The sequence below is a fragment of the Podarcis raffonei genome, chromosome 5, assembly GCF_027172205.1.
Source record: "Podarcis raffonei isolate rPodRaf1 chromosome 5, rPodRaf1.pri, whole genome shotgun sequence".
Taxonomy (NCBI): domain Eukaryota; kingdom Metazoa; phylum Chordata; class Lepidosauria; order Squamata; family Lacertidae; genus Podarcis; species Podarcis raffonei.
Window position 1 is genome coordinate 92,801,749 of NC_070606.1, and position 12,519 is coordinate 92,814,267.

Genomic DNA, 12,519 nt, shown 5'->3' on the forward strand with positions numbered 1-12,519 from the left:
GGGGACCTGGCGCAGGTCCTGCCACAGGCGGCGCGCCCCGGCTGGGCTGGGAGAGGCGAAGCTGCTGCCGGTTCAGCTGCGCAGAGTGGGGTGGAGGGAGCCGGGCGGGCGGGCGGTGTGCCACACCACAAAGCAGGGGCGCCTCCCACCCCGAAGAGGACCGCGCCGGCATCTGGGTGGCTGGAGCAAAGTGGAAGCCTGCCAGCAACTTGGCTGCGGGAGCCTGGCTATGAAACACTGCTCCCCTCCCCACGCCAACACATCGGCTTTCTCCGGGCCGGAGGACTTGGCGGATAGCCCCCTCCCCGGGAGCAACTGCAGCAGCTCGGGGCCCCAGCAGGACATCCTGGCCACCTGCGCCCGCAGTGCCGCTGGGGCTCCCTTGCAAGGAAGAAACTGCTGCTGTCCAAACTGCAGCTCCGTATCCTCCGACTCCTGAGTGCGGCGGCTTCTGCTCTGCTCTGTTGGGACAGGCTCCTGTCTCCTCCCCGTTGGAGCTCCAGTCTGCCTGGAAGCCCATCTCGTCATCTTTTTAAAAAATCATTATTATTTCTTCTTCTATTCTTATTTAAAATCATACTGGAATAGGTATATTAAATAGTGTATAGGTTCAAGACAACACACACCAGTGCCTAAGGAAAAATAACTTTGATAAAGTCCTACAGATACAACCGGCCCTTTGAGGGTGACCAAACTGCTGATGCGGCCCCCCGATGAATTTGAGTTTGACACCCCTGATCTAGAGGTACGCTACCAGAGTTAAGATGCATCGTCCCAATCAGATATTTGAAAGCCTAGTCCTGAGAAGGAGCCAGAACCCATCAGCAATCAGCTCCATGAGCGACAGGGAGCCCCAGCTGATGAAGGGTCTTTCTACCCCAGCTAAAAGAGTCAAGGCAAGTTAAGCAGCAGAGCGAGGAAGCCTCTTTGCTCTTTGGCCTAAACACAACCTAAGTTCCTCAATAAAGAAAAGAAAAAAAGTTATGCAGGTAGAAAGCGCTTTCCAGTGTTTTGCACTGTCTGTCACACGTACAACTATCTGCTTTCTGGACAAAAGTTGTGGGTGTATCTTGGTGTCAGGTGTGTGTGTGCAGGAGCCAGGTCCTGTGACCAATAGGACTTTGCAGGACTGGGGCCTTCCTAAGTTTGTTCTGAAGAGGCAAGGTGCAGCCTCACAGGTGAGGCTGATTGGTAACTCACAGCACCTGGTGGCAAGAGCTGGGAAGGGATATAAGGTCAGCATTTCCCTTCGGCTCTTTGCCACAGCAACACACTTCCTGCCTTGCTGCGTTTGGCTTCTTGCTTCCTGATCCTTGAACCTCAGCTTCTTGACTCCTTGCTTCTTGATCCTCGGACCTCTGACTTTGTGACTCCTTGCTTCCTGACACTCAGACCCTTGGCTCCTGGCTTCTGGACCCCCGTTCCTGCTCCCACCCTGCCATCTTGCTTCCGGTCCTAACGTCCCCTGCTGGGACTTCGTTCTCCCATGAACCGGACCATGACACTTGGATACAATGAGCTGCTGGCCCTGAGCGGAGATGTTCGTCCATTGAAGCCATGGTGGTCAACCTGGAGTAGCTGAGAGAGGCAGAGTAGTTGGTGGATGAGGACTTCAGGGATGTTATAGCTGTGTGTTCCACTCCTTGCTGTCATGGCGAATGGGGGTTTCAGCAGGGAATGAGGTGGTCACTGAGGAAGGGGGAAGTGATCCCTTAGAAGGGGCCCATTGCTTGGGTGATGAGCAGTTATCCACTCATGCAAAGAATATTCCTCCAGAAGGGACACAGCTGGCACTGTGGTCTAAACCACTGAGCTGTTTGGGCTTGCCGATCAGAAGGTCTGAGGTTTGAATCCGTGCAATGGAGTGAGCTCCCTTTGCTCTGTCCCAGCTTCTGCCAACATAGCTGTTTGAAAGCACACCAGTGCAAGTAGATAAATAGGTACCGCTGTGGTAAGGAAGGTAAATGGCATATTCGTGCACTCTGGCATTTGTCAGTGTTCTATTGTGCCAGAAGCGGTTTAGTCATGCGGACACATGACCGGGAAAAGCTGTCTGTGGACAAACATAGGCTCCCTCGGCCTGAAAAGTGAGATGAGCGCCGCACCTCACAGTCGCCTTTGACTGGACTTAACCGTCCTGGTGTCCTGGAAGTGACTTCAAGTTAGGCAGTTTGTCATATGGAATTGGTGTTTAGATAAAAAGTCAGGAAAACCACTAAGCATGTCCATGCCCTTGGGCACGCCTGGACTATCTTGGCCACTGCCCTCAACCTGCAACGAAGCCATTAACTTTATTTGATCCTAGCACTGCTTACCAAATAAAACCTTTAAAAATGGTTTTGCAAATCTTATTTTTGACATTTATAAGGTGCTTTCGTTCACAATACATTACAATGAACATCTGCAGATGGGTGTGGCAGGGAGACTTCTTTAGCCAGGCTGACAGAATGCAGCTTTTATGGCCAAAGTATAGGAAGCAATGGTTGTCCTATTGGGAGAGAGCCTGACTTCTGCCTCAGATTCCGTTGTATCTGAAAGGCAAGCATAAGAATGCTGATCGGATCGGTTAAAATCTTTGGCCAGGAATTTTTCCAAAGGTTGCGTGTCTGGGCAAAGTGCCACTGCTATGAAGTCATTCTGATGTTTTAGAAGTTGACTGATCTCCCAGGATCAATAGTTCTGATTGTAATACCATCTGAAATTCAACTCTGCAGCATGTTGTGAGCAAAATGAAATGTTGCCTTCTACAAACATAAATGTGTCCCAAAGATGGCAATTACTGTTTGCTTAGGTAAAAGTTATTTTAAAACAATAAAACATGCATGTTTAAACTTTATTTCATTTTGCTACACATGTACATGGTGGATGTAATTCTGATGCACTGGACTGGAGGACTTTGCTATTGAGATAAATAACAGATGGGTTATGCCCTGTATGTACCTAGTATAGTCTTCAATTCTTATTGCTTAAACTTCAATAATTAAAGCATCAGCCAAACTTCTCTTCAAGGGCTATAAAGCCCAGGGCAGCTAATACTTGCATGACCACTTTTAGGTCTGTCTGATTTACATATTAGGTTGGTTTTTTTTTAAGGTATACACTTAAGGCATTTTAAGTGCACACTTGAAGAAATGTGAACATGGATAAAAATTCACGAACGAAAACATCATCATGAAGCCAACACTGGCTGCAGCTCTGTGTCTACTGCATTCTCAGTGGGATAGCCAGATTTATCCTGTATTGTGTGTGAAAAATCCATACTAGAAGCACAAACAAGACAATGCAGTGCCACTACTGCAAACCAAATTAGAATTCAACCATTGCTCCTAAGGGCACTTCAGCTTACAATATTCAAAATCTTTAAAACTTGACTTTTCTTTAATAATAATTTATTATTTATACCCCACCCATCTGGCTGGGTTTTCCTACACGCCTATCCTTCTCTCCTCCCTACTTTAGCTTAGCCTCCCATCTCCCATTTCCAATTTTCATCTCCTTACCTTCTTTACTGTCCTCAGGGTTCATGCCTGCAGACCAGGGTTGGGAAACCCATAGTCCTCCAAATGTTCTTTAGACTCCAGCCCCCATCTGCTCCAGCTAGTGTTGCCAATGGCCAAAGATGATGGTAGTTTTATTCCAGCAACACCCAGAAGCTCATAGGTTCCCCATCCCTGCTTTAGACTATAGCTCCCATCAGGCCTGGCCAGAATGGTGAAATGTCAGGGATGATGAGAGCCCAATAGAAGGTGAAGGGGCACAGGTTTCCCATCCCAGTGTAAAGGCAGGAACAGTATCATCATTATTCTATGTACAGGCTCTTAATAAATATTAAGTAGTAGTTATGATGATGATTTTCTTAAATGTGCATCTATTAACTTTCCCGTTTGCAACCACAAACCTTTCCGGTCTGTCTTGTAATATTCCTTAAATTTTATTTTTCAGTTCAGCTTGCCTAAGACCTTTCATTCCCTGACAAATTTATAGGGCACTATCAAATTAAAAAATGAGAAATAGAATAGAAATGTCATATAAAACATCAAAAAGGAGGAGGGGGAGGAGCCAAAAATCAACTATAAAATCCAGCAGAGCTATAAAGCAATACTAAAGCCAGGCATAAAACATGCCGGAAATCCTGGGCAAATAGCATATTAAATCTTGCAATGTGCTAGGAGAAGTTGCCGCTCCCCAAAGCACAAACATCAAACATGCCTACCAACGGTTCTGTATGGTTCACCCTCTTCCTTATAGCTTTAGATTGTCAGCTCTAGTGGCGTTTGCCATGGCTGATCCAGAAGGATGTTCTGCAGCAGTTGCTACGAACTGTGCTGCAGCCCCGGACATGACCCACTCTTAGGCCATCGATGGTCATATCCTGAAGATTTCCAACAGTTGCCAGATAAGGCAATCAGTTAAGAATAAGAAGTTATCACAGCAAATGCTCTTAGAACAGAATGCTGAATTTTTATTTAACTCTTTTAATACAGCCTTTGCTGTATTAAAGCAAAGTCCTTGCCACAACTACTGAAATTTCTTTGCTGCCCCCTCCCAACCGTAAATCACATCCTGGTAGTGAGGCAACGCAAAGATAAAAGGCACATCACATTGTCATATAGTGAAATATGGGGTTGGAGGGGGACGGGATTTTGTGTGGGTGTGTTTTGTTAGTATTGCAGCAATATTCTTAGCCTGTGCTGGATGCCAGTATGTGACTCCTCTCTTACACCAATTGCACTGACTGCTCTACATGGCTAAGGTCCAGAATACCTAAAGGACCATCGCTCCCATATGAACCTTCTTGTCCACTGTGATCAGAAAGGCATGGCCACATTTTCCATCACTGTCAGAAGTAGCATCATGTGGGAACAAAGGAAAGAGCATAGCTGATCATGGATGTGGGACTCACTGCCCTAGAAATCAGACCTGCTTGCCCCTTGTTTGTCAATGTACTGCCACCTTTTGTACACTCTTCTGTCTTAACCAGCCGTACCTTTGCATTTTGCTCTCTCCAGAAATTGCTTTGCAGTTTTTAGGTGCTCTTTATTTGGTTTACCACCCAACCATGAATTGCTATAGTGTTGGTTTTTTAATAATAATAACTAGTCTGTTAATGTTTGTTTTTAGCTTATAGTTGGCCTACTTGAGTGTTTCATTATTTATTTATGTATTGAAATATCCACAATCCACATTTCCATAAAATATATTGAAGCAGTGTAAATCCAGGCAGTATATACACAATAGAAGCAATAAAAGCACCCTTTAAAAATTAATTAAAAATATCAGTAAATATTTATTAGAAGGACAAAGGATCCACATTCTTAAATAAATAAAATCTCAATCAAAGCCTTTTTTCATATTTATGCCTTTGAATCACAAAACTGGATGGTTTCTCATAGGTCATTATCTGGACTTCCCATCTCCCCAAACCCACCGCTACCACTACTACTCTCCATTAGGGATGGACAAATGTCTTTTTTTTTCTTTTCTCATTTTTCCAGTCTTAAGGTCAGTTAGCCACCTTTCCACATCAGTTTGCACTGGGAGGTGGGGGATGTACTTATGAAAATGTCCCACGATTTCAGTGCACATTTGCACAAGTAATTTCCCCTACTATAATGATACTATGTTCTTTCTACAAATACATGCACACTTTCCCCTTAGCAGACACATTCTTTGGCTGCAGAACTACATCACAAAATAGGGAGAAGCGTGGATTTCGAAAGACTGCTGCAATTCGGTTCACATATTGCTTTGGGAAGTGCAAATTAGGCAGGTTTGTACTAAAATGTGAACGAAACCAAATTTCTCCCCCAACCCCACTTCATATCCTAGGCACAATAGATCTAAAATTCAAAGAAGGTCACTTCCAATTAAAAAGGATGGGGAAAGACCCTCTACCTGAGACACAGGAAGGCTTCTGCCTGTCAAGCATATATAAGACTGGGCTACATGGATGGTCTAAAGGGACACGGGTGGCGCTGTGGGTTAAACCAGAGCCTAGGACTTGCTGATCAGAAGGTCGGCGGTTCAAATCCCCGCGATGGGGTGAGCTCCCGTTGCTCGGTCACTGCTCCTGCCAACCTAGCAGTTCGAAAGCACGTCAAAGTGCAAGTAGATAAATAGGTACTGCTCCAGCGGGAAGGTAAACGGTGTTTCCGTGCGCTGCTCTGGTTCACCAGAAGCGGCATAGTCATGCCGGCCACATGACCCGGAAGCTGTACGCCGGCTCCCTCGGCCAATAAAGCGAGATGAGCGCCGCAACCCTAACGGTCAGGTGTCCCTTTACCTTTTTACATGGATGGTCTGGCCACGTGTGTGGCGTGTGTTTCTTTTTTGACAGCAGTCCGGCCACCTTTGCTGTGTAAACTTCCAAGTAAATTCCACAATGGCTCAGTGCAGCTTATTTAATTGCCAAATAGAGCATTTTAATTTGTGCATTTTATTTCAGGTTCATTGTCCAATGTTTTATGATAAACACATGGCAACCACAGGCTTGCTTTCACACAGTAATACCCATATAAGGATGCTTACTTATTGGTTAATGATATATTCTGAGAAAGGTATCACACTGAGGTTTGGGTAGCCCTTATTTTATGCTGATTTAAAAATGATATCCAGTGCTGGACAGCACACACACATGCTTATGTTGTGTGCCCTTTCTAATTTTATATCTCCACTTTACACTGAGTCAGAGCAATTTGCTATTTATTGTGTCAGATTCCTCAACCTTTGCCACACATCAGTTGCTGCAGGATGAATGCTCAATAAACATTGTCTAGAAGCATCCTGTATTTACTGCTAGCAAGTCTGCTTAGTCTGGAAACTGTGCAGCCTAATCCTATGGTGTGATTTACTCAGCAGCCAACCCAGCAGTTTGAAAGCACGTCAAAGTGCAAGTAGATAAATAGGTACCACTCCGGCGGGAAGTTAAACAGCGTTCCTGTGCGCTGCTCTGGTTCGCCAGAAGTGGCTTAGTCATGCTGGCCACATGACCTGGAAGCTGTACGTCGGCTCCCTCAGCCAATAGAGCAAGATGAGCGCCGCAACTCCAGAGTCGTCCGCAACTGGACCTAATGGTCAGGGGTCCCTTTACCTTTAAGCCCCACTAAGGGATTTCAGCCCAAGTGCAATTGGACAGTGTCCCTCCCTCTAAAATCAAATCAGTGGGTCTCAAGTTAGTCATAGCGCCAATATCCCCCAATTCCATTACCTTTAATGGGACTCTGAAGGAACTAAGGTCCTGTTTAAAGGTGGTAAATTCTGGAAATGCATGGCTGAATCCCAAATGTTCATATATCAGTTTAGAAGTACAGGCTAGAAATTCACATCCCCAATGTCTACTTTTCTACATTTTTGTATGTGTTAGGTCACATGACCTAAATGCTTTTTCCTATTATTTTCCACACCTGATGAACGAAGTGGTGCAGCCCAGAAATATTCTAAATATTTCTTAGGTGCTGTTGGGTGAACTAGGCCTAATTGGTGCAGGTTTGTGGGCTGCTGTGTCATGCTCTATATCCCTAAGATAATGGACCCAAATCAGTGTAGCATTACAGCTATGGCATTAGGTCTGTACTTCAGGGATGTAACTTAAGCATGAGAGATAAATTCAATGGACTGGAATATAAATTTTAAAAAGGAACAACTTGTAATTACCTCCCTCTCTACATACACAACTCAATAGTTTGTAAGATGTTTCTCCCACTGCAGTTAAAACACTTTCTCCTCCACAAACCACCTCTGTTCTGAAATTAAGGTACTCATCACAGTAGTATGCTAACTTCAAGTTTGTAATAGCACTGGTCTCCCATAGTTTCAAAACTAGTCCCTGGAAAGTAGATTTTAAACAGGAATTACTATTTGTTTGAACAGGTCATCTGAATAGGGATTTAGGGTTTACTCAGTTTGATGCTTTGACTATGATAAAATAAATTGAACTGAGATTAAGGCATGACCCAGGTCACACAGAGATAAAGTGTTTTTCTCTAATGTTCAAAATACTGCTCAAAACAACATTTTTGAAAAATAGGAAATGTACTCAATGCGAGTCCGTAGTGATTGTTTCACTCCAAGTCTCACAAGCATAGATTCATTGACATGACACAAAAACGTTTTCTTTTTATTTTTTTATAATTGTTTCACTTTAATACATCACAAAAAAGAAATATAAAAATAAACAAATATCCATCACCTCCTGACAACTAAAAAAAGAAAAAACAACAATACATTGAATAGTGCTCACAATACCTTTAACACAAAAGTGATCTTTTTTCTATATCACTGACTTCCTGTCTACAATACTCCTTACTTTTATTTCTCATCAATTGTTCACTGCCATATCATAACATGTTTTGGTTTTAATATTATTTAATCTATCCTGGGTTTTCCATCAAACTTAAAACTCCTACTGAAGTTATTCAAATGCTGCTACAGACTTTAAACTGTCATTACTGTTTTTCAAATAAAGTTTAAAAACTTCCCATTTTGAGATAAATACTTCCTTTTATTTTTTTTTATTCTTTCTGATAAATTATCTAATTCCATGTATTCAATGATTTTTTGAGTCCACTCTAATCTAGAAGGGATTTTAGCACTTTTCCAATTTGTCATAATGAGTATTCTTGCTGCAACCGTAGCATAAAGAAAACATTTTCAAGTACATATACTATATTTATATTTTGGAAAGTTGTTCGCTTTCCATCTGTTCTCCATACATTGGACACCTCATAAAATATGATGGTTCCTGAAACTGAGGGTTTTTTTACTATGTTTGAACACCATTGAATGTCATTTGGAATCAGTGTGGTGGGCTAAGTCATTCCAAATTGCATGCATTTGGACACCTCTTACCAAATTTTGCATTATGGTTCCCGAGATCAAGAAGTAAGTTTATGTTTCCCTATAACTGAAAGACATGTTGACTCAAGAGAGCAGACTGAACCTTTCAAAACTGAACAGGTACGGGTGCTTCTTAAGATATCGTCACAAAAATTTGCATGGTGGTTCCTGACATAGAGATGCAGGTTTTGCTTTGGCTGCAATTAAATGCCATTTTGAATCAAGATGAATGAATAAACCTTTCAAAGCTGCACTGATTCCTAACTCACCAACTGTCAGAAATCTTTCCCAGTGTTTAATTGCTGAGTGCTCACCAAAGTAAAACAGAATAAAACCTACAACTCCCTATAGGCAGAAAACTAGCAAAGAACAGGGTGGGGTAGAGCTCTTGCTCTGAAATGTTAATATTTTACTTGCAGGATAAAATTTTTTTTTTCCTTCCAGTAGCACCTTAAAGACCAACTAAGTTAGTTCTTGGTATGAGCTTTCGTGTGCATGCACACTTCTTCAGATACACTGTGTATCTGAAGAAGTGTGCATGCACACGAAAGCTCATACCAAGAACTAACTTAGTTGGTTGGTCTTTAAGGTGCTACTGGAAGGAAAAAAAATTTTTTGTTTTGACTATGGCAGACCAACACGGCTACCTTTCTGTTACTTGCAGGATGTTATTTTAAAATTGTTTTTTACACATTGGCAGGTAGGGGCATTCAAATACAACACCACCTCCTAAACTGCTGCCTGAAATACTACATACAGAAGGAAAGGGGAACCAGTGGCCCTCCAGATGTTGTTGGACTACAAATCCTATCATCCTCCAGCACTGGCCTTACAAGCTGGGGCAGGGGGCTGATGGGAGTTGTAGTACGACATCTTCTGGAGGGCCCATAGGTTTCTGCCGCCCCTTCTGTATGTAAAACACAGTGGTTCCTCATTTGTGAAATGCTCACCCCAGGAAGGCTCAGCTGGCACCATTATTGCATATCTTTATGTGCCTGGCAAAAACATTCCTCTATAACCAGGCCTTTAATCTCGTAACTATCTGAGACCTTTAGAAGTGGGCAGGATTTCTCTCTCCTCTTGGTTTTAATGTATCTGTGTTGGGTTGGGTTCTACTGTCTGTTTGTTTGTCTGGTCGTAAATTGCGGTGGGTTGCGCTGGGCAAGATAAAGTGACTAACAAACTCAATAAAGAATAAGACAAGCAGATCCCGTGTTCCAAAAGCTCGTTACATGAAAATTTCACTTATCCAAACACAATGAATTAGTACCCAAACCTCACTATACACTCCACAGACCTGAGTGTAGCACTGTAAACGAGTAAGCAACCTTTAAAAAGCATTGCTTTTTTGTGTGTTTTCCTAGTCCGCTGTAGCCATTTTGCCAGGATCCATGGTGGGAAGGAGGGAAGAGATCGGACAAATAAGAGAGCAATTTCCCCCTTGTTTTCCTTTTGCAAGGTTCCAAAGGGTTTTCCTGGGTTTTCTCATCATTCTGGGGTGTGTGTGTATGTGTGTATGTCTCAAAATCCCATGGTTGGGAACGCATTAGAAATTTCCCCATAGGAATCAATGGGAAACCTAGACTCATTATGCGAACAATCGCCCAGCAAACAATTTCCTAGGAACACACTGTGTCCAGAGAGCAGACCCTGTGTGCAATAATACTAATAATTCTACCACATATTTGTGAGCCAGGCGACTTTCCACTAAGTGGCAAAACCTTACATAGCTGAAGGTCCCAGGTTTAATCCCTCGGAGGGCATCTCCAAGTAAGACAGGGAAAGGAATGCCCCACTCCTCCGCCTTAAAAACAAACAAACCCTGGAGAGCCGCTGCCAGTCAGTGTAGGCAGCACTGAGCTAGGCAAACCTGACTTGGCATAGAGCAGCTGCCTAATTTTGTCTCATTCATTGCTCTGTTTCATTAAAAATTGTGCACCCCTTGACTATTAAAAAAGCAAATACACACCTCAAAGTGGTTTGCAATTATTATTATTATTATTATTTGGGGAACTTTTTAATGTTTGATATTTTATTATGTTTTATATGTGTTTGAAGCTGCCAAGAGTGGCTGGGGCAACCCAGTCAGATGGGAGGGGTATAAATAGTAAAAATATTATTATTATTGAGTAGGACGTCCCTATTTTCATCAGAGGAAAGGTTGGAGGCTACTGATCATGGTGCTGCTTAATAATAATTAAAAGTCAACAAAACATTTCCAACTCACACAAGATTTTTTAAAATAACAACACCACTTACCGTATTTTGCCGTGTATAAGACTAGGGTTTTTTTACCCAAAAATTAGGTTTAAAATTGGGGGTTGTCTTATACATGTGTAGTGCTGAGGTGTGTTTTCTTAACTTGGAGTCCCCGAAAATAGGGGCCGTCTTTTACATGGGGGAGTCTTACACGCTTATCATTATCACTATTATTTTTACAGAAAAAGACTTATTATTTTATACTTTTAAAAGAATAACACATTATCATTACCATTTTTACAGAAAAACTTATTATATTAGATCTTTAAAATAACAACAATTATCTTTATTATTTTTACAGAAAACAAAACTTATTATTTTTATATTATATATTTAAAATAATAACAACAACAACAACAAGAACAACTATCATCACCATTACCATTTTTACAGAAAAACAAAACGACGGGGCGTGAGGAAAGCCCACACCCTTACATTAAAAACACGCCTGCGAGGAGTTTGAAAGGCGGCGCTTGGAAGGGACTGGAATTTACCTCAGCCGCTTCTCTCCCGACTGGGCCTCTTCCCCCGCCGCGCGCTCGGCCGGGCCCCGCCCCCTTTCCCCCGGCGCGCCGTCACTTCCGCGAGGCGGGTCCCGGCGCGCGGGGAGACCCTTTTTGGTGACGGGCGCAAGGCGGCGTCGAGCGGGTGCTCGGGGATGGCGGCCGGGATGGGGCCGCGGCGTCGGCAGCGGCACCTGCGCCTCGCGCACCTCCTCCGGGCCCCCGCTGCTCCCGGCGGCGGCCGCCGGGCTTCCGCCATGCCGCTGAAGGGAAGCGCCCGGCCCCTGCGCTGATGGGGAGCGGGAGTGGCGGTTGCGAAAGAAGACGAAGAAAAAGACGACGACGGCGGAGGAGGCGGAGGAGGAGGCGACCGCAGCAGCAGCAGCAGCAGCACGAGCAGTAGCAGCAGCACCGCTAGTGCCGGACTGAGGGGCGGCGGCTTCCGTTTTTGTATTTTAAGCGGGTGGGGGGGGGCTTTCGGGAGGGGAAGCCTCGCCCGCGGAGAAGCGGGGGCTGGGAGCCACCGAAGAGGCCCGTCGAGGGGATGTGGCGGTGGATCCGGCAGCAGCTGGTAGGTGGGGCGTTGGGGTGGGGAGGGGTCTTTCCTCAGGAAAAGGGGGCTCGCTTTTGCCCCTCCCTGAGGAAAGTGTGTGTGGGGGGGTTCCTCTTCAACTTTCTCTTCTCTTACTTCGCCCCCTCCCTCTTTTTCTGAGGGGGGGTCACACCTGGTCCCGTTCCCATCCTTTTTTTGTGGGGGGGGGGTCCTTTTCAACTTTATCTTCTCTCTTACTTCGCCCCCTCCCTCTTTTTCTGAGGGGGGGGGTCACACCTGGTCCCGTTCCCATCCTTTTTTGTGTGTGGGGGGGTCCTCTTCAACTTTCTCTTCTCTCTTATTTCGCCCTCCCTCCCTCGTTTTTCTGAG

At 44.3% G+C, this 12,519-nt stretch overlaps 1 protein-coding gene across 10 annotated transcripts in view; it reads left to right on the forward strand.

Annotated features, from left to right (window-relative positions):
- The first annotated feature begins 12,039 nt into the window (after positions 1–12,039).
- Positions 12,040–12,519, forward strand: part of ATP11B (ATPase phospholipid transporting 11B (putative)) — an 88,862-nt gene continuing 88,382 nt past the window's right edge. For all 10 annotated transcript variants that reach the window (XR_008330738.1, XR_008330739.1, XM_053390652.1 and 7 more), the window contains exon 1: positions 12,040–12,168. Coding sequence is in view for 8 of the 10 variants with exons in the window: in XM_053390652.1 (XP_053246627.1) it covers positions 12,142–12,168 (27 nt within the window). In the remaining 2 variants the exon portion in view is untranslated. The remainder of the gene's footprint in view (positions 12,169–12,519) is intronic.